This window comes from Ammospiza caudacuta, chromosome 2 (assembly GCF_027887145.1).
Source record: "Ammospiza caudacuta isolate bAmmCau1 chromosome 2, bAmmCau1.pri, whole genome shotgun sequence".
NCBI classification, from domain to species: Eukaryota; Metazoa; Chordata; class Aves; order Passeriformes; family Passerellidae; genus Ammospiza; species Ammospiza caudacuta.
The window spans coordinates 90602022-90624394 of NC_080594.1; the positions used below are offsets into that span (position 1 = coordinate 90602022).

The 22373-nt window shown below is 42.2% G+C and overlaps 1 protein-coding gene across 1 annotated transcript; it reads right to left on the bottom strand.

The window, feature by feature from the left end:
- Nucleotides 1–735: 735 nt before the first annotated feature.
- CHST10 (carbohydrate sulfotransferase 10) lies at nucleotides 736–20403 on the bottom strand. The gene is made up of 6 exons (XM_058823755.1): nucleotides 20217–20403; nucleotides 15340–15479; nucleotides 12424–12521; nucleotides 8967–9201; nucleotides 6627–6732; nucleotides 736–4776 (listed from the first exon to the last, which is right to left on the bottom strand). Exons 2-6 carry the CDS (start codon nucleotides 15461–15463, stop codon nucleotides 4239–4241), a joined length of 1101 nt encoding a protein of 366 aa, XP_058679738.1. The 5' UTR covers nucleotides 15464–15479; nucleotides 20217–20403; the 3' UTR covers nucleotides 736–4238.
- Nucleotides 20404–22373: the final 1970 nt, after the last annotated feature.

Genomic DNA, 22373 nt, shown 5'->3' on the forward strand with positions numbered 1-22373 from the left:
TGCCACACGCAGGAAACCAAGCTGACAGCTCAGCTGCACACAACTGCATTAAACGCACAAAAATAGAGATTTATACAAGGCAGCACCAAAGCTGGCTGCACACATCAGTGGGAGCAAAGTCACTCCTCCTCCAGGAGGGAGGCACTCCGTTCACCAGCCCAAGCACTGCAGGCTTTGCTGCTAATAGGATCATTTCCTTCTAAGACCTCCCCACGGCAGCAGCCCAGGAACACGCACAGCTAACTCAGGCTGAAAGGGAATTTTCCACCACCCACAAGCCTCTTTCTACCTTGCATAAATCTTCTCAAGCACCGGCCACAAAGAATCCACACCAGATCTGCAGATGACATGTAACAAGTAATTGGACACAATAAATCTCCAGCAACCAACTCCCATGTCAAGTTTCCTCTGCACCCTCACATTTCCAATAAGCACATGTTGACTTCACACCTCCTTCCAGGTCCCTTCATGTTCCTATAACAAAAACTAGGATGGGGGCTTAGCATACATCACTACAAGGCCATTAAGCTGAAAGATCATTCCCACTCTCTCTGTCAATTAAGAGATATCAGATACACTGACAAGACATCCTTTTTCATCTGAGAGAATAAGCCTAAGCAATCCCTATATAATCACTCTTTTTCTCAGCAAACTTTCTGGAGCACAGATAAGATCAAAGGCTGCTTTCCCAGCCAACAAAGTTATTAACACCTCAAGGAAAAAGTGATGTTGCACAAAAGCCAGAGCTGTCTGATGGCCTCCCTAATCTGAGGATGGAGGCACAACAGAGCAGCAGGGAGCCTTACCCCCAGTACAAACAGGGCAGCTTTTGCGCATGAATCAGAAAACAACATGCTTTTTTGGGAAGAATACATATTTTCAAGACATCTTCTTTGACAGAACAGTTCCCAAAATAAGAAAAAAAAGCACATGTATTTTTAACTACAGAAAAACATCTTCATGGCACGCAATCAGACAGCACAGCAGTGACAATGCACTGCGTGCTGAAGTTAAAAGGGGATAGGCATTACCCTATAAAAGTTGTTTCGCAAGCAAGTGAATACTGAATCCATTTTCACAAGACAAACCTTCTTACTCCCAAGATCTCAAAAAACCCAGTTAGCTCAATTTTATTAGGAACATGAAGATAATAGACCCATGCAACACAACTGAATTTAATTTTTGTCTTAGCAGAGATAAGAGGCCAGACTGTAGGGAGCACTAGGGAAGGGAGTCCATTAGAAATCAGGAGCTCCATATGAGCAGATACAGTAAAACTGTTTCCTGTCTGCACTTTTGCTAAAGTCAACATACAGTATGGATTCTCTGATGTACAAAGAGTGTTTTTCCTCCTATTTTCAGCAAAATTACTTCAACTCACTACGCCTTGAGTTTCCTTTGCAAAATGTCGTTAAAATGGGCCAAAGGATTCAAAGCTGCTGAGGAGAGACAACAAAGAGACACAGATGCACAAAGTAAGGGTGTGAATTTGTTTTCTGAAGCTGTAGCAGTAATAAGAAAGGAGAAAGAATAATCTGGGCCAGCAGTTCCAAAAATATGACATAACTATCATCTGCAGTTTGAAAGTGGTATGCAAATAACATCTGAACAGCCAAATGATATTTGTGCGTGCCACTGAGACTACATTTGTAAAAGCCTTGTGCAGAGTACAGTCAAGCTGAAACAAACCACAAGCATTTAATTTATTATAAGTGGCGTGGCAAAAGCCTCCTCCCTAACAGAACACACTCTGTCCTGCCTGCACTGCACCAATTTTAGGAGAGTCCTACTACATCTGTCAAGGACCATCATGGTATACAAGTTTCCTCAAAAGATGTGCCAAAATTGCACTGTTGTTACTTCAGCCATGTAAGGAAAAAAACAAACCCATGCTTCTAGAAAGAAAATATAGTTCAGGAACATATAACTGAATGGAGAAACTTCACATTTGAATTGAAGAAATGATAACCTGCATTCCAGTTCCAGCCTGAAAAGATGGGAACGCAGAGATGGGAGAGGATTATACACCTCTGCCTAGGTCAGTCCATAGTCCTGTTCAGAGCTCAGAACTCAATGCAGAGAAAGCTATCAGAAAAAAAATATTATTACTTAATATTTATGTAGCACTTTTCATCTGGCAATTTTTAAGCAAGCAATACATTAAGTAATTTACCAAGAAAAACATACATTGGCTCTCTGTGGGATCAGCAGCTTATACTTTCAGAGGAAAACAATTCTACTTTATTAAACTTTAAGGCCTGAATTTACTATACATTATTCACTGTTACATTTCAAATTGGCAGCAAGGTAATCCATCAGGTTATTAGCTCCAAAATGCATGTATCAGTGCATTTTGCTAAGTTTCCATATGAAGAAAACTACAGAAAAACTTGGAGCTGTTAACATCTTTTTATCATTGGTTAAGAACTAACAAGTTAGGGCACCGTAATTGTTAAAAAAACCAACAAACCAGCCTGAAAAAATATTCTACCTTCCAACTTTGCCACCCTGGATTATTCTCTTGCTAACAATGCCCAGTGAACGATTATTCTTCTTTATTTCAGGTCATCTGTTGAGATCTTTCTGAAATAATTTTCACCTACAACAGGGCTTCCTGTTTGTGGGTAACAGCACATGTCAGCTTGGCACAGCTTTTCTTTTACACAAGTGCAAGATGCTTCCTTGTGTTAATACAGAAAGCTATCAAAAACATACAGTGGCTGGATTTAAAAAGAGATTCCATAGCACTGGCCATCATTAACATTCCTAGCCAGCAACATTATGCTGATCTGAAAATAAATATTTTGGGACAATGATTTAAAAAATACAGTTCACATGCTCACTGTGACAGAGCAATTCCTGTATTTCAGATATTTGGTCTATCTCTCTTCTGGCAGCACACTGATTTTTATTGCTGGTGAACTCAGACAAAAGACTGCTCTTTATAAGACAAAATACAAGCACGAGCAAATATGATGGCTGCATTCACTCAATTCAGTTCTTTTTTTTAATGCATAAAATGGGTACACAAATTTAGGCAAGATTTAAACTTTTGGCAAATAGCTAAATTTACCACATCAGTAACATAAATGTAAGTAGTTTCTGACTTGGGACACCGTGGCAGTGAATCACTGGAAAAATCAGGGATTCATCTTGTCTCCTTCTCTCCTTTAGCAGAAGGGAGATGAATTTTCAGAAGGGATAAACTTTCTGTTCTCTGAGATACTGAACTGAGCAAGGCTGGATATAAGAAAAAGGTGGAACTTTAATCCAAGTAAGCAGCTCTTTAATATGACATCTTGCTTTTGTAACTTCTTTATTAATCTTGACTGTTAGAAGAAAAGACAAGTTAAATTGTGTGAGAGCATCTTGTGATTATTGTATGTGCTCCCACAAATACAACTGATAGTTAAATTAATTTTCCTTAACAGTTTCCTTAAGAGGTTCATATTTCTTCTATGCTCCACTTGCAGCTGGTGTTCTCACATAACTTACATAGCCAGGAGTTAAATAATCTCTTGAAAATCAAAAGTAGAATTATGAGGCTCAATACACCAGTAGTAAATACAGTAAACACTTGACAAAAATACAGAGACAATTGGGATGTGGAACCAGTTCATTTTTGTACATCCCTAAAAGCTTCTGTCTAATTAGGTTCATTTTTTGACAAACAAGAATGGGATTAGATCAGCAGATCTAATTGTATTATTGTAGCAGCCACATGACAGAACCTAGATGGTTATATTTGTCAAGCATTTAATTAATTTCTAGTCTTGTACTGGCCTCTCATTTACAAAGCTCATGGGAGACTACATGACTTTCTCATGAGCAGGAATCATTATGTTTACCCTCATGTCAGGGTTAACCTCAGTGAAATTGTCACCTTTACAAATACTTAACATTTCAAAAATGGCATTCTGTCTGGGAGGAGAGGAAGATCATAGCCCATTTGTTCTTCCTCCTTTTTCCTGGAGGGTAGAAGGGAGAAGACAAATTCTGTATTTTAGATAACAGAGACATAATTCCTAACAGATTGCAATAATGTACTGAAAACGTGGTCAGGAAACAACAACTGTAAGCCCCTAGTTGTTCATATGACAAATATTTCACTGAAAAATGGAGCAACATCAAAAAGCTAGAAAACAAATGGTCATTCTCAGCTCTGCCAGTGTTGCAGCTGGTATTCACATAGGATTAGATTAATCCATGAGACACTTTTTCAGATCTTATCCCAGGTGTCAGTTAAGCAAGAAATCAGGCTCACGATAACCGAAGAGTTTAAAATCACCTTCAAATCGTGCATAGAGGCGTCTTATGTCTCTCTTGCTAATTCCTGAAAAATACCTCTCTACTTTTGTTCTGTTGTACACTGTTATGCCTGGGGGGATTGTGGGGTACGATACCAAGTGGTCTATGCCAGCTGCTTTCAAGATATACGGAGCATCGTCCTCCAGGGTCTCGTGGTGTCCGATCACACTGTATGTGATTTCACAGGGAGCACAAAGTTCCACATATGTCACCCAGTGAATGATGTGGTCACCAAACTGAAGATCCAGCCATCGGTGATTGGGGTCCCCCAGGTAGCGCACAAAATCCTCAAACTGCAGCCCTTTGGTCTCTGTGCGGTTCTTCCTGTACTTACGGATGATGCCGGGAGCTATTTCATGCCGGTACCAAGGTTCAAACCGAGGATTGTGCACAAACTTGTCCTTAAACGCAGAAATAAGTCTTTCAAATGGATCTCTAACAATAAAAAACTTGAAGTATAAATTCAGTCTAAACAGAGGAAGAAAAAAATTAAATAATTAAGGAAAATGTTTAGCATAGCACTTACAAAATGTACATGAACTCTGACCACAGACACAGCAACATGAATCTTAGAGCACTTGTATCGATATTATAATCAATGGGACTAAATACAATTTCTGTCTTCTTACTAGCAGTTTTTACATACAGGACAAAGAAGAAATGGTTAATCCTAGTTTTCACATTGTATTCAAACTGGAGGAGTTTAGCTTATCTCAATCCATAATAAACAGGAGACAAAAGACACTGAGAGCTCCAAGTTAAAGATATTTGTAATGTCATGTGATCAAGCTCAAAAAAACCAAAATACATAAGGACATGGAGAAAAGGGCATTGGTGCAGCTAAATGCATATAGAAGGCTGCATTTTTCACTGGCAGGCAGTTAGATAAATTGCTGCTTAAGTACCAAGAAGTTAAGAATAGTATTTTATTTTGATGTTTTGTCATGCTTTCAATAATGGCTGAGAGCACCACTGAAACATGAGACCACAGTTTTCAACAGAATTTAACGTACTACTGTGATAGAGTAATATGTGATTTTCTGTAGTCAGATTATTTGTAGGAGGAATAAATTGAAAACAAAGTTTATTTCAACCAATACCTAAATAAAGAGATTGAGAGCCCAGTCCTCACTGAAATAAGGATGGATGGACGGGACATGGATACACTCTTCGGCCTATATACCACTTGCATCATACTTCAGATCCTCCAGACTTACTCCTAGCCAGGCAGGGCTAAATAGAGGTCAGCAAACTGGGTATACAGATCCACACCATCCTGCTTTCCATACCTAAAACTCTGGTAATTTCAGATCCAAACCAAAACCATGTTACACACCTCCAGCACAGCTTCCATGCTGAGCACAACACAGCAACCCAAACAACAATGGACTCAACTTTATATATCCTAACTAGGGCTTACCCCCAGGTGAACAGTTCCTTTCTGCAGGGCTGCTCACAGGGAGGGAAACAGATCTATGTTCTCAAGAATGCAGTGACCATATTTTCCTTTGCACAATATCAACACAATCAAGTGACCCCAATTCTCCAGGCACAGCTGTGATAAATGTCCTTGTGCCACTGCATGCAACAAAACCCCTTGGGCTGAGCTCTACTAACATGTGACACATGTATAAAGGACTGACTCGTCAGAATGGTGCAATGCACACAAACCCATGCAAGAACAGGCTTACAAGTGTCCACTGTCATCCTATGTCCTGTCCTCTCCATGTTGCCACCCCTTACAGGGATTATACATGGCATAGGCTCTCATAGACATGAGAGCAGGCACAGTTAAAAATCTAGCCAAAGTATTTTTTGGCTCTGAAAATAACCAGAAGCACTTAAACAGGAAAACAAAGTGGTTCAGCTGAATGGAAAATATTCTGGGGCTAAGAAGCACTAACAATTTAAATCTAACCAGCTCAGTCACAGTAAGTCAGTCTGCTGCAACAACAATCTTACCTGTAGGCAGTAAGGTTTACCATATGAGACATCAGGATGGGCTGTCCAACTAAACCTGTTCTGAAGATTAGCTATGTAACAACTAGGCAGGCATTGAATTACAGAAACCTTATGTGCCAGGGAGTTGGTTGGCTCACCTAACTGTATCACAAATTACACTGGCGCTCTCCTTCAAAGCCAGTAGGAAGGCAGATACAGCAACATCTGTGAGGATAACAGAATAGTGCCACAATACTAGTGGTGGCACAGAAACCCTGCTGCCCTGAGTTTCAGACACAGCCTTCAGCTGTACCCTTGATTGCTCATAACACCACTAACCTCCAACACCTCCCACACTCACTGGCAGGGCCACTTACCGTTTTTTAATTTCAGAGTCACTGAAAGAGGACAAGCGTGGAAGGCCATTCTTCTCATGATCATGTACAATGTTTTCTGGGATCTCTTCTATGGAAGAAAATGCTCCTGGAAAAATCAAAATGAGAGAGCAAGTGATTCATTCAAGGGGAAAAAACCAGTGAGTATGAGCAAGCATGTATGGCTGACAGTTTTATGTCTTTCTCTTTTCTTTATTTTTACCATTTAAAGTTACTATGTTTAAAACTGTTAAATTATGAGAGATTTTGACTGCAAAGCTGAAAACTGTTAAAATTCTTCAGGGTATGTGACATCAAGGTCCAAGACCAAATGGCCACAAAATTCTCAGAAAAGCATATTATGCAAATTTAATCAGCAATTATGTCTAAGCCTGTAACTCCTCACATGTCAGTGTCCCCATTCTCTTTCCCTCTGCAGGCACATACAAATGGAGGAAGACTTTCAGGATTAACTCAGAAGGAACCAGTTTTTTTGGCTGAGCTTCAACCACCAACAAAAATAAATGCTATGAGCTGCTTTTGGAACTGCTTCAATGCAAAAGTACTTTGCTTTCAGGATCCATAAAGTTTTTTTTAACAAGTATGCTGTGTGGAAACAAAAATTCCAATCAGAGAATACTCCACAGATTAAAAGGCACTAAAATTAACAACATAAGTCTCCAGATACTCATTTCTGAAAGCACACGAGCTGACAAGAAAAAATAACGTCACTTAACTCTGCTGCATTCATTTTAGTATCCTGATCCTGGAAGGTTTTATGACCTTGAGAAACATCTCATGTGGACCCTTGGGCTTTAGGCGTAAGCCTACACACAACAGCATCGTTTCAGAATATCAACCTGCAACAAGCACAGGGTGCTACAAAACAAGCCTGTTAAGTGAAAGCCCCTACAGCCTTCTCATGTCCAGAACTCAAGTGAATAATACACACCACTCAGCTGCTCAGTTTTCCAATTTCTATTTTTTTTTCCTGGAGGGAGCAGGGTGAGGGGTGGGGACTAGAGTTGTATTGTACCAGTTTCAGGTTTTCAATTGTATTTTTTGGTACCATAGGTGAATCACATGTGGACAACAGATGTCAGATGAGACAGCCTCACAGAAACCAATACCTTGCACTCATTCAGAGAACACAGTCAGTACAAGCAGTAGCAGAGTTAGCTCCCCCACAGTGCCACAGCTGCATTTCCCCCTCCTAAACCTCCAAATACCACTTAGGTATTTGGGCATAAATTATTCCTCCTCAAGTATCAGCCCTGCCTTTTGAGAATACCCAAAGAGGAGAAAGTTAGGTCAACCACAGCAGTAGCCTTCATCAGCAGACACCATTGCACTGGTGGCTTAAGGCAAAAGAGACCATGTTTATGTGGAAGCAATTTTCTATCATTATTCAACATGATAGAACTAGGAAACTCAAGGTGAAAAGTTCCCTGCTGTTAAGATGTGAGTTATCCTCCACTCTGCATAGCCAATACATGGCTGCCAATTCTGAGGCATTCTTTGCATGTTATCTCTCAATGCTGCTAAGAGCAGGTACTTCCAATGCCCTCATACAATTCCATATTTAGTACTTTGAGTGTTGCTTTCATAGGTATTAAGAAATATGCATACACATAGGTATGTGTGTACCTCTGCTAGATTTTTAGCTCACATCCACAGATCAAGGATGAAATGAAAATTAAAGTTTTTAATGTTAGTAGTGCTTGCTAGAAAAGCTTTGCTGACGGACACAGCTCACTTGCTATTTCTTCAAACGCACTTGTCGCTTTAGTCCTTCTTTCACCATCTTTTACAACATATCTTTGGTGTCCCAACTATTATGTTAAGCACCTCAGAATCTTTGTAACTCTTAAGATGGTTCACTGACAGAACACACACAAGACTTCAGCAAGACAGACCAAGAGGAGCTGCCAAATTTTAACCAGCTTTCTTCATGGCTAAAATCTCTAGTTAAAAGTCACTGGCCTTTAGCCAGATATAGTATTATTACTTAGCAATTATAATACCTTGTCACACACTTTCAAATTCTATAATTTAGTGCACCCCTTCAAAGATAAGAAACCTACCTACCACATGCATATGGATACTCTGTCATGACTCAACTTTAGAGTCAAGTAATAACAATACATATTTTTACAAAAGAACAGATCTCATTTTAAGGGGATGTTTTGAAAGGACAAGAAACAACTGTGATAAATGAAAAGCTGAAATTAAGTATCAGTGTACAGAAATGCAGAAAGAATCCATTTCAGTTGCCCCAGTTAGAACAATTCCATTTCCTCCTCCTCCTCAAAGAAAGCCTCACACCCACAGAAAAGCAGATACCATTTAAAACAATCAAGACTTTTTTCCACTGAGTGTTGCCCACTTTTGGCGTCTGACAAAACAGGATCTTGTGCTTGTCACACACAAATATTCGGTCCAAGACGAATTTGGAAACTGCAGTATGAGAGAGATCTCTCAATGCAGTGTCTCTGCAGACATTCCTGAGAAGCTCAAGTCTTTCCATATGAACCAGAGGTTGGCGGATCAGATTTCCTGAAAATGCTTTTCCAGTTGGCTTTATGAAATGCAGAGGAGAAAGAAAAAACAAAAGTTAAAGACTTTAGTTTTCAGATCAAATTATGAAGTAGAAAAATCCCCAAACTATGCACCCTAATGACTCCCAGATTAAAACATTGCTATGTATTAACTAAAGGAGTAGCCAACAGTTTGCTTCCTGTGCTAATGCTGTACTTTGGTTCAGCTCTTAAGACATTACATGGTAGTATATACAGTAGTAAGAGCTTTTCCACACAACAGAGCCTTATCTGTGTGGATTAAGCATGCCCTGATCAAATACTGGAACTCCCACAGAATTTCAACAACCTGTGATGAAAGCTTCTGAGAGGTTAGGACAGGAATTCCAACATAAATTATGCTTTAAGCTCTGAGAAGATGGGGCTGACCCATGGTGTGATTCCTGGGGATGTCCTGTGCAGGCTAAGAGAGTTGGACTCTATCATCCTTGTTGGTCCTTTCCAACTCAGAATATTTTGTGACCCATCTGGCTGGGTGTCGTGGGTTGACAGCCTTTATCCCAATATCGTGTGTTGTGTCTGGCAGCTGTGCCTTTTCTCTCTTCCCCCCCCCCGGCCGTCTTGCTGCGGCGGGGCGGGGAAGAGAGGGGGGAGTGTTTGACCAGGCCTTTTTGCTTTTGCCTTTTGCTGCTTGGCTTGGCTAGCCGCTTTGCTTGCTTGCTTTCTGCTTTTTGCGCTGTTTTTTTTTTTCTTTTCTCTTGCTCCCTCTTTCTTACCCTCCCCTGAAGATACTGGACCGGCTCCGGACCTGACCTGAGACGTCCAGGACACCCAAAGCTTGCAGAGAAGCGCCGCGCCCTCTCAACACAGAGTCTTTTTGTTTTCTTTTCTTTTCTTGTGTTGGGGAGTGTTCTTTTGTTACTTGTAAATAAATAGGTTTTGTTTTCCACTTTGCTCCTCCGAGAAATTCCTTCCCGAACCCGGTGTTGGGGGAGGGGTGGTTGGAGGTTTGTTTTGTTTTGGGGGGCTCCCTTTTGGAGATTTCCCCTAATTTGTCCTAAACCAGGACACTGGGAAAAAAATTAGGATAAAAATTCTGTGTTGTGTTGTTCTCTAGCACCTGTAGGCATCCAGTGTTTCCATTTATCCAAGTTGAAATAAAATCAGGTAAATAAAAATGTGATCATTGAGCATCAGCGTGACAAACAAAAGAAGTATCAGGATGCCTCTCCCCAAAAATGGATGAGCTGTTTCACATGGCTCATTTTTCTGAGACTAAGAAAGGAACCACAACCACCTTTTCCCTCACAACTAGTGGAGTGTGAGGAAAAAGAATCTTCTCTAGTTAAGGGGTGATAGGAAAGTTTAAATTTCTACTGACAATTTTTCACCTTTCCACCAACTGAATGGCAGTCCCTAATATCAATACAGACTAGGGGATGAACTGATTGAGACCAACCCTGCTACAGACTTGGGGATACTATGAGTGAAAAATTGGACATGTGCTGGCAGTGTGTACTTGCAGCCCAGAAAGCCAACTGCATCCTGGACTGCATTAAAAAAGCACAGTGGCCAGCAGGTCAAAGGAGGTGATTCTCCCCCTGTACTCTGCTCTGCTGCCACCTAGAGTGCTGCACACAGCCCTGGGGCCCCAGCACAGGAAAGCAGGGACCTGTTAAGGGAAGGTCCAGAGGAGGCCATGAAGATGGTCCAAGATGGAGCACCTCTCCTATGAAGACAGGCTGAGACAGCTGTGGCTGTTCAGCCTGGAGAAGAAAAGGCTCCAGGAAAACCTCACTGCAGCCTTTCAATACTCATAAGGGGTTTGTAAAAAAAGTCAGATTTTTTTACCAGGGCCTGCAGTGACAAGACAGGGGTAATGGTTTTCAACTGAAAAAAAACAGGTTTAGACATTAGGAAGGAATTTTTTCCTATGAGTGTGGTCAGGCATTGGAACATGTTACCCAGAGAAGCTGTGGATGGTGCACCCCAGAACTGTTCAAGGCCAGGCTGGACGGAGCTCTGAGCAACCTGGGCTAATCAAAGGTGTCCCTGTCCATGGCAGAGGGCTTGGAACTAGACGATCTTCAACAGTACCTTCCAACTCAAACCATTCTGTGATTCTATGATTTTAGGTACAGTGTCCAAGCCAGAGATGAAAAAGGAATTATTTTACTTTTTGTCCCAACCTTTCTTAAGGGGGGGAAAAAAAATCTGCTTTTTCTGTTTGTTACTCTTCTCCAATACCCCCTGCTCAAAATGTAATCTGAACAGTCTGTCAGATTATTTTATCTGTCCAAACAATTCTTTCTGCATGTAACCAAAATTAAGGTTGTTACTCTACATTTCATGCTGTCAGGAAGTCAAGAGAGAATTGGTTTATATCCAGAAACCTTATTATCCTCTTCCACACTAGCAAAGAAAGCTAATAAAACTCTCTATATATAACTACCTTCCACTGAACAAACTGTTTTTCCCAAGTATTTTGAAGATAACTTAAATTTTGTGCTTTTGAAAAATGAAACCAAAAAGAGTCACGCTTATACAACTAACCTACCTTCCAGGATGCATCATAAAAATACTTTAAACACAAGATGACTTATGTACTAATGCAAAAAAAAAAGAAAAAAAATTCTATTTATCGCACTCTGCAACTGGTCTAAAAATTTACATTTGGATAAAGGATTTTCAGAGTTTCATTGTCAATTTGCTGAAAGTACAGAACTATGCATCTAAAAGATCAACTGGTATTGACTACTATTGTGTTCATGTTCTACTCTGGAAAAATGCTGAAATGTGAAACACAAAAGAGCACAAAATATGAAGAAGAAATTGACAGTGATAAAAAGAAGCAGAGAGATTGGGCAGAAATCTAAGAGAATAGAGCAGACACAGGCTTGCCCTCAACAAGCACAAACCTGATCGCTATGGCAAGACAGAACACAAGTAATCCAAACTGGGCCATTACATTAAAAAGGCTAACAAAAACGACTGTCCTGACTTGATAAAGGAGTGCTGTAACAATTTTCTCCGAGAAATGGAAACACATTTAGTTGAATCATTCAGATGAAACAAGACAGCAGATTACCGTAACAAACCAGCTTTGTGAAGTTAAAATGAATTCTGTCGCCTCTATCTAAATAGAACAGCCTGAATAAATAATTCCTGTCTAGCAATTCATCTTAAAAACAGGAAGCCCTTCCTTAATCTCTTCTTTTCTTCTACTCCTTAATACACATAACCTTTATCTCAAGAGTATGCACCTGGAATTCTTCAGGCCAATGTTTTTCCTCTGGCACATGTACCTCCTCCACTTTTGTCACAGCTGTCAGAATCAATGGCTCTTGCTTGGCACCATAGCCTGAAGAAGGGAGAGAGATAACAGCATTACAGAAGGTGAGGGGAAAGCAACTATTTCGGCTTTACAACTAAAACACATCAACTTTACTTTCTGTATTAACCTTACAAAACACTAGGATCTGTTTCCACATGGAAAGGTACTAGACAAGACAGACACAGACGATGAATATTTTAAAGGATGTACTCTGGGAATTTTGGGCACAACTTCATTTGAGTTTTATCAAAGAAACATACCCATTATATTTTACTTGGGTTTTTTGGTTGTTGTCTTTGCTTTTTTCTAAAAAGTGTGTAGAGATATCAAAGTCTTGACTCCAAATACCTCAACTGATAGATAATTTGGTATAACTATATGGACTTGTGCATTGGAGATTTTTATTTTTCAATGAACTGGACAAAGCACATCCAAACAAAAAACTTAAATCTATCAGGTTCCTCTCTCCCCTTATACTAGTAAAAATGTTTCTTCTTTTGTAGACTATTAAACTTACAAGAAGGAAAGTGTCATTATGGACACCCTTTTATTTTTGTGGTGCTCTAAAGTACCACAAAAGTAAGCACCTAAAATCAAAAATAAAGATCCCCTCTTCCTTTTTTACTGGACCAATGGCCTTCTTTAGAGATTCTCCCAACAGCAAACTCAGCTGATACTCTTTTTCCTTTTTTAGTGATTTTAGGACAGCTAATAGTTTGAGACCAAATTAAAGCAAGAAAAGGAAGAACCCTTTTCATCTTTTGCATTTAGTATGGTACAAAAAAACCAAAAAATAGCACAGGGTTTTAGCTTTAGCCTATACAGTGCAGAAAAATCAAAAATAATTTGAAGCAACTTTCCCTAACTACAAAGCAAAAAGAACATGTTTTCTCCCTTAAAATTTATTTCCATCCATACTGGATTACTTTTCCCTTCATATAGATTCTTCTATGAATAATGTTTCCTCATCTGCATCCACAGGGGCTTACTGTTTCATGGTTGAGAAAATGTGAGCACTGCCTATGCCCTTTTCTTCAGGGAGTACTCTACTCTGCCTACACTGGATTTTAACAAAGTGCACGCATGGAAAAGCAAGTTAAAACTGAAAGCAATGGAAGCATTCAAGCATTCAGAAACTGTAACTGTTGCTGTGCACAGACTTGCTTCATGGTGTTCTGTAAAATACAAGTAATCTGATTCAGTGAAAGAGCAGCTAAACTATTTTTCCACTCTCATTGTGGAAAAGCATGCCTGTATATGCTACTGGAATGATGGACAGAAATTTGCTCCTTAAGAAGTTCCTATTGCTCATGCACCCAAGACATCAGTAAAAGGCTTAAACAAAAGAACATCGATTCATTGAGCATTTGCTGGTGTTATTCCATCTGCTAGAAAGACACATCCAAATAAGAAAAATTTCTGACAAGTTATATTTTATTAAGTCTAGAAGAGCTTCTCCAGGACTTGCCATCCTGTTTGGACTTCCTTCAAAATTCCGTTGGTACAGTCAAATCATTTCCCTTAATCAGTTTTATTGCAAACACTCCAACACACATATACACTTAACTGTAGTCATGCCTTTGCAGGACAAGCTTAAGAGTTTATGTATCATCTGCTCAGAGAACTATTCAAAAGGAGTGGAAGATTCAGCATAGAAAAAAAAAAGAAAAAACTTGGCAAGCCAAGATAGTAAAAGCAAATAAATGCAGAGGCTATGCTCTAGCAATTATTATTTTTAACTACGTTTTAATTTCCCTGACAAATTCTGATGAAAAGAAACACCTAAACAATACCTGAGCTGGGAAACAAGAGTTGGCATTGACTGAAATACTGGAAGATGTAAATACTAACATAAGACTAGCTGATTTGCAGATGCACCAGGACAGAACAGCTGGGTCCAAGGAAAGTTAAGTTAGTCTACATTTCTCCTCTGTAAGGCTTGCTGAATAAATCTTCACATAGATGCATATTATTTATAAAGGTACACCTAATGTATTTATCCATTATCCATTATTATAATGTATTTATCCATTATCCAGTTATTGAAAAACACAGCACAAGTGTCAATGCTTCAAAATTACATATTTTTTGCATGTCTTAGGAAGATGCAGAAACAGATCCCTTAAGACTCCAAGTCATATCATCACCTTCACCAAAAGCTCTCTGTAGGGTGGCTTTGTAAGAGCAGCTCCCCACCAGACACAAAAGTAACACACTGTGTGGTGTCATCAAATGGCTTAAATTCCTCATCATCTTAATAACATCTTGCTACTTAAGCTGAGCGAAAGCCTATAAGCTGTTTACAAGTCAAATAGCAGGGGATAAAACTGAATGCAAGAAGCAGGCCAGAGGTGGCTAGGCAAAGTGCACTCAAATGAAATAAAACTTTCCACAAGTTTTACATAATGCCTCAGCCACAAGACAAGCAGTGACAAAAAGACAGAAACTAGTATCATGTGAAATTCTCTTCAGTGCCCTCTGAGCTTCTTCTGACTTTAAACAGGTAATAGTGCTCTGTTGTTTTTGCACTTAAGTTCTACCCCTAGTAGATCATGATACTGAAACTAAATGTAATTGAAAAAGCAGACCTGCCAAGACAGTACTGCCAAACACGATCCCTTCTGTTCTCAACCACCAAAAAAATCTCCTGTGATGTAGATTTGCAGACTTCTAGCAACAAATGGAACTGAATATCAGCACTGTCACTTCCAGACATTTAGTTGTTCTGTTCTCAGTCCTACTGAAGAAGCAATAACATGCCAAGAGCTACTTTCATAGAAAAGAATATTTTTGTGAAGCACTATTCAATTTTCTGTTTCACATCAAACATTAAAGCTAAACTTACCATCTGGGTCTTTAAAAGTCAATGTGATAAACTTGCTAGCAACCATGAACATGAATATCACCCAAAAGCATGCAGCTAGCAGCAGCCACTGGTGGTGCATGTTGTCAGCATGCATGTGAGCCATATAAAGTTGGCACTTCCTGTTTGAAAGAGAAAACATTGACACATTAGTTATTTTTGTTAGTTTAGAAAAAGTACTTTCCATAACCAAAAATAAAAACTTTAATATGTATATGTGTCATAAAACATAGCAGTAGATTCCACGTTTAACTTTTTGTCCGTTCAGCTGTATTTTTAAGCAACATTAAGGCTGAGACAATGTAACCACTGGCTGCTACCAAAGGGAGGCTTCACTCCTTCACCCTTGCTCACATTTCCCCCTTCTGCTTGTGCTGGGAATTGCACTGTGTCTGGCTACTTGGGGAGATAGATCAAAACACCCATTTTTTAAAAGAAGAGTTTATTTTTTGATTCAGCTTAGCAAGACAACCCATTGTAGGAGAGGAGGGGAGACTGAAGAAAGCTGTGCTCTCAGTGGTAGATGTACCATTAACACTATACTTGGTTATCCCAAGCCAGCTTATGACATATAACATGGACTCTTCCCCTGCCCAGCCCACAGAAATTACAGGCTGGAAGCTACCAAGCAGGAACACTAAGCTGAAGCTGACCAAATATTTTTCAGTTTCCTTGCAGCACTGCTACTACATGTAGCTGTATCCCTGCAGGTAAGCCTCAAGGACAGAACCTCCTCAGGAGTGCAGGAAGGGTTACCCAAACAACTGAGACAGCAGTTTTAATGTGCAAAGAAACCACCCACAGGAACTGACTGAATACACACAGTTCTATCCTGATTTTTGAAACTGCTATCCTAATAAATTTTTTTCTATGACTGTAAAATTAAATATAAGGAAACCAATGATAAAAGAGATTTAAGTGCCCAGCCACTAAGAGAAATGGAAAATTTTAGGCTGTATGTTTAGCTGAATTTCCAACTTCTGATGGGCAATACACATGGGGGTGGACACCAGGTATCTGTGAAAGCTCCACTGCAAATAAAAAAATAACCCACATCCAACACCTACAAAAGTATAGCACTATTGTCTCTACTGTTGCTGGAGAGATAAGACACCTGAGGGGCTGAACTCAGTTGCTGAAAACAGTGAATGCTTCCTTTGGAGAATGGAACACAACATCCAAGCATTTAACCAAAGAGGATCTAATACAAAAATCTCATACAATGACATCCTCACAACAATCCTATAACTAGCAACAGGTCCAAACTCAGTCCAAAAGTAGCCACAGGCAACTTCAATGAGAGTCACGTCTGCATGGTTTGTGATCACAATTTCTATACTGGCATTTAAGTGAATTGCCAAGGAATACAAGAAATGCCCTCATTCCCAGTTATGATGCAAAAAAATGTTAGTTAACATTTCTAAGGAAGTGTTTATTAAGTTTCTCGGTCATATACCAGTATTCCAGTTTCTTCATTCCCATAAAATTTCAATACCAGAAGTAAGCCTGGTTTTGATGTTGTTTCAGCATGTCCACCTGCAACATCACTACTACTGCTACAGGTGCCAATGCTTTTCCAACCAGCTTTTGCCTTCCAGCAATGCAAATGTTTCCAGGAAGAATTCTCTTTAAAGCTGACAGCAGTGAACGATCTTCAGGATATGCTGAAAACCTGTGCAGGCAGTCAAGCAGTTCAAAACAGACTTGGGACCCAAGTGATGTATGCAAAAATGGGTAAGAGGATGAAAAGAACTGAATATCTCCAGTTAAAGGGAAAAAAAAATAGCTAGGATGGCAGTGTTGAGGCCTATTTTTATCTCCTCATTTTTCAGTTTGGTTTCTGAAAGTTTCTTTCTTTCCCCCCTCTTCTTTCATGAATCCATTTTTAAGTACTTTTAAAAACACCATACCTAGATATCAACTGTATTTTGGACAACGACAGGTGCTGTGACCTCCATCAAGACAATGTTTGTCATCTCCTGTTTTTTGCTGCAATTCCCTGGCTGACAATTGATCATGCAACATCCCAAACATGTTTATTCTTCATGATCTGGAAAGCTGTTGACCAGGAAATACAAATATCGTAGGAATTCCATCAGACTGGCCTCTTTTCAGCTAAGTAGTTCAAAAGTTATTCCCATCCTACCACTGCACTAGTGCAAGCCTGCCCTAAGATTCATGCTGAAAACCACCAGGTCTCAAAGGCCCTCATTTTTCAGTCTGCCATGAAATGCACTGTCTTCCATTTAAGCACTGAGATTTGTTACCTTTACTCTCAGACATTGCATTCATTTCCAGCTCTCACAGAAGACAAAAATTCAGATCTGATATCAAGACACAGAATTGTAGCAATGAAATTTGTTACTTTTTAGGTAGCTCTGCTAAAACCATAAGAACTGTTCAACATCCAAAACGCTGAATGCAGCAGACTGACAGAAGCTTGCAGAGAACACTCTGCAGGAGGAAAATCTCTAACAATCAGCTATGGGCTTTTCAGAGGTATAATGAAAAGTCTGGGCCAAACCTCTCTGCCCAGCTCAGTATATTTGTCCTACATAAAGCAGGGTAGAAAGGCCTCCAACATACATAGCCTCCCTGCTAGTCTGCCCACTTCCATAACAGTGATGGATGCACACCATTCAGTAAAGACTATTGATCTATATTCTCTTATGTAATTCATGTATTGGATTTCTAAGAAATTGTGTTAAATCACATGGGAAATGCAGTTGCTGTGTGCTCTGACCTGAATGCAGTTAGTGGAGAGAGGACCCTGCTGCCAGGTCCTGTGCTGGAGGGGCAGGAGAGCATTTCAGCCAGTCACCTACAAGCAGTACAATTCTCACTTAAGGACAGGCTTAGAGCAGGAAGGGGTCACATCTGCAGCCCCATCCATAAGAAGCACCACTTTTGCCCTTCAAGACGTGGAAGCTGAGAGGAAAACATTAAGCAGTTTTGTACACTCTTCTTTTTTTAATGTGCACATGAAATCTGCAACCATACTTATGAATGTAAGAGTCTTGTCAGAGGATCTGTCATAATGAAATTATGATATTACTACATTGTTACTTCCAGCATCCTAAAGTACATCTGCATCAGCAGCTCATCACTGATCTCCAGAAGAACGATTCACAATTACAGACAGGAGTACCTCAACCATTATGCTCAAATGCAATGATCAGTACTTTTAAAAAAATAATGTGTTTATGCTGTTTCTCTGTCTCTACCTTAATATTTTTATTGTTTTCACATAGGGCAATTGCATTTCCTGTTTTATCTCTAACCTTGCTGCATTTCTGTTGCCTCTCCTGCACTTATTTTCTGGTAAATACATGTAGCTTCTCGTTTTTCTCTTTAAAAGGCTCCTTCAGCTTCCAAAACAGTCTTCTATTTCTGGCTGTCTAAAACACAGTTTTACTTTACAAGCAGACAAAAGCAAGAAATATGTTGAAGGTTTAGTCCATTTTCTCACAATGAAATACACAGATCTCTGGTTAGTTTCTCCCTCACTGCAATTTACACTTTTTAGAAGCAGGAGATCTCAAAACTCCTGTCCCCTCCCATTCCACTGTCCTTCCCTCTCAGGGCTGCCACAAAAGCAAACTGTCACAGATTAGCCAGATGAAGGGTTTTGCATGAGAAAAAAGGGGATCGCCAACACACACAGAGCCCAACACACAACACCAACATGAACCAAAGATCAAGACACAGCGTTGCAGGCTTCACCCGAGGCCCACAAGTAACCTGCTCCCTCGAATAAACACTCATTCTTTGCAGAAGACTGCTGTCTTCAAGTGAACGATGGGACAAAGGGTGAACGATGTAAGCAGCATTAAAACTCAGCGCACAGCCTCTGGCTCTGCAGTTTATGCTGCCTGCACAGGGGCTCCTTGGCAGGACAGTCCCTGCCCGCATCCCCGATGGCAGTGACACGCCAGGAGGCTCACGATCCCAAGTGCTTGCCCATCAGCACATGATGACTCACATCACTGGTAATGGAACTGGTAAGCAAGGCCAAACAACAGCTAACTGGGACAACCTACTTCATTCATTTTCATCAATGCTTCCTTTGTGTTATTTTACAGGTAAGAAAACCTGGCCAATTTGTTCTACTTAAAAAAAAAAAATCAGACTAACATATATCACAGACGCTCCTTTGGCAGGTTGCGTGGTGCTACTTAATGTTCTAACATACATCGTAACAGGCTGGTTCTTTCCTAGAACTCGCCTCCTCCCGAGGGCACTAGCAGGCCTGCGTGTCGGCTCCTCCAGCTCCCGCTGGGGCCCGGGGGTCCGTGCGCACGCAGTTCACCTGCCAGCGGGATGTGCACCCGGAGCAGGGCAGCAGCAGCGCCGGCAGCGCTGCGTGACCCGCCCGGGCCCGCGGCAGGCCCGGCGTGCGCCCGTCCCGGGGCCCCGGGCTGGGCCGGACCCTGCCTGCCCTCCGTGCCCGGCCTGACAGACAGCAGTTCCGCTCCAGCGGGCAGCCCACGCCCGTTACTGCTGGGAACGGCAGCGTGCAGGCTTCAGGGGCGCTCCATTCATTCCGCGAGAACAGAGCGGTCCCCGCCAAGAACAGGGCAGAGGGCCGTGCTCTGACCGGCAGGGGACGAGCCGAGGCAGTGCCCAGCCCCAGTCCAAGCCCGGCTCCGGGCGCAGGGACCTGGGATGAACCGACATAAACTTTTCTCATTCTGGAGGGAAGCTGGGCGGGCTTCCCCTCACCCGGCAGAGACGGACAACACATGCCCGCAGCGCCCGCTGGCACCCCCGCCTGACCCGGGGTGCCGGAGGTGCCTCTGCCTTGGGCTGGCGGCCGCCAGGCCTCCCCCCGCGGCCCTGCGCGGCCCCTCCCCGCTTACCGGCCCTCCAGCGCCGCTGCCCGCAGCCCCGGGCTCCCGCCTCACTCGGCGGCACGGTCGGCCCGCTCGGGCGGCCCCGGCTGCCGGCGCATCCCCCCCGGCCGGCTGCGGGCGGCGGCGGCGCCTCCCCGGCTCCGCTCAGCCCCTGCCGCCGCCGCCCGGCCCTGCCGCCGCCGCCTCCATCTCCTCCGGGGCCGCGGGCAGGCCCCAGCCCCGCCGCCGGGAAGGGGAGGAAGGTGAAGGCCGCCGCGGGGACGGCCCGGTTCGGCTGCGGGAAGACGCAGCGCCGCACCCGCCCGCCCGAAGGCGGGAGGGAGGGAGGGAGGGAGGGAGGGAGGGAGGAACAGAGGGCGGGCTGGGCAGCTCTGCCCTCCCCGCCCCGCCTCTTCCCTCCTTCCCCTCAAGCGGGGCTTTCCAGCCGGACTCGCGAGTATGTGCTTGTGTACGTGTCTTTGGGTTGTTACGTTTGGGTGTTTTAACTGTTAAAATATCTTCCTAGGTCACTAACGCTCGTGTTTGAGAAAAATATATGCATCTGGAAATTACAGAATCATTTATATGGGAAAAGAGCTCTAGGATCTTTGAGTCCAACCGCTCCCGCAGCGCTGCCAAGGGCACCACTAAGCCGTGTCCCCGGGGGTCACATCCGTGTGGTTTTTGAACGCTTCAGGAAGGTGATTCCACAGTTGCCCTTGGCAGCCTGTGCAAATGTTTGACAACCTTTCCATGAAAAAATTTTCCCAAAAACCTGATCTAGATCTCCTTTGGTGCAACTTGAGGCCGTTTCCTTTTGTCCCATCACTTGCTACTTGGGACGTGAAATCTGCCCTCGCCCGGCTACAACCTTCTGTTAGGGAGTTGAAGAGATCAATAGGACCCCTTTCCATGTGATTACTCCTCCCTCATGTTTCTCCAAACACCTCTTACTGTTTCATTTTCTGAAGCCCACCGTCGGGCAGGAAAGCTGTCCTTAGGCAAGAATTAAACAATTAATCTAAAAGCAGCTGGCAGAGCCGGGCATTCCCCAAGCCCTCACTCTGACGTGGCAGACACAGGCTGGGGGCAGGCTCCAGGAGAAGAAAGCTGCCCTAAAGCCCCAGGAGAAGAAAGCTGCCCTAAAGCCCTGTGAAGAGCAGCTGTGGTGTGATGGTAGGTGTTACCTGAACGCTGCTGCAGCCTAGCCCAGGCTCCTTTCCCCCAGAGGCACTGTGTAGTGCACACAGCTGTGCACAAAGCTGTGCACACAGTGCTCTGCCCACTGGACAAGCAAAACGCTCACCTACACGACCCTGATACCCACAAACCCCATCAAAGCCAGGTGCTGGTGATGTGTCTCTTTTTAATATCTATTTCAAACAGGTCCTCTTGAGGACATATTGCATTCTTACAGTGCACTTGTCCCTGTTTAGACCATGATTTAGACCATGACCTGATGCACGCATTTTCAGACTTGACTGCTGTGGTGCACTTTGCTGAAGCCTGACCAAGGAAATCCAAGGATTCTGTCATTGGTCCAGATACCATGGCCAGCCTATGGAGTAGAACAGACTAATGCAAATGTGTTGGCAGCCATGTGTTCAGTGCTACACTGATGGCTGCTGCTCTCAGTGAAGCAGCAGAAACAGAGATCTCACTCGGAACCAGTGGACAAAAACCAGCAATCAGAAACCCAATTCTCTGCCTGACTCTGTGTGTTTTTATCAGCACCTTGGGACACCATATGCTTGTGCATCCCTTCCTCTCTGCCTGTGAAGTAGAAATGACAATTGTGACAGTTACTTTTTAAGCAAAGCACATTGGCAATCTGTGGCTGTCACCAGTCTGAGTTTTGCACAGGCTAGAAAGCTGCTCCTTTCCCCAGGTTTCAGTGATGACTACAGTTGCAGCTACACATGGATTTATTAATAAGCAGTCTCCAGCTGTGGAACCGATTCCTGCCAGATTATCAGGCTCAACCTAGGAATTTTAACCTTTCAAGTACGTTGTTACTGACATGTATAATAATTAATCCAGCACAAAAGAGACCAATTTTCCAAATTAAGCCCAGTTAGTAAGCTTTGTTGTCAGTAATCGGGCCTGAAAGTGTCTGATGAAGTTGAAGAATGTGTTGCATAGGCAACTGTACTGTTGGATTATACAGTTGCTAGTTCAGGCCAA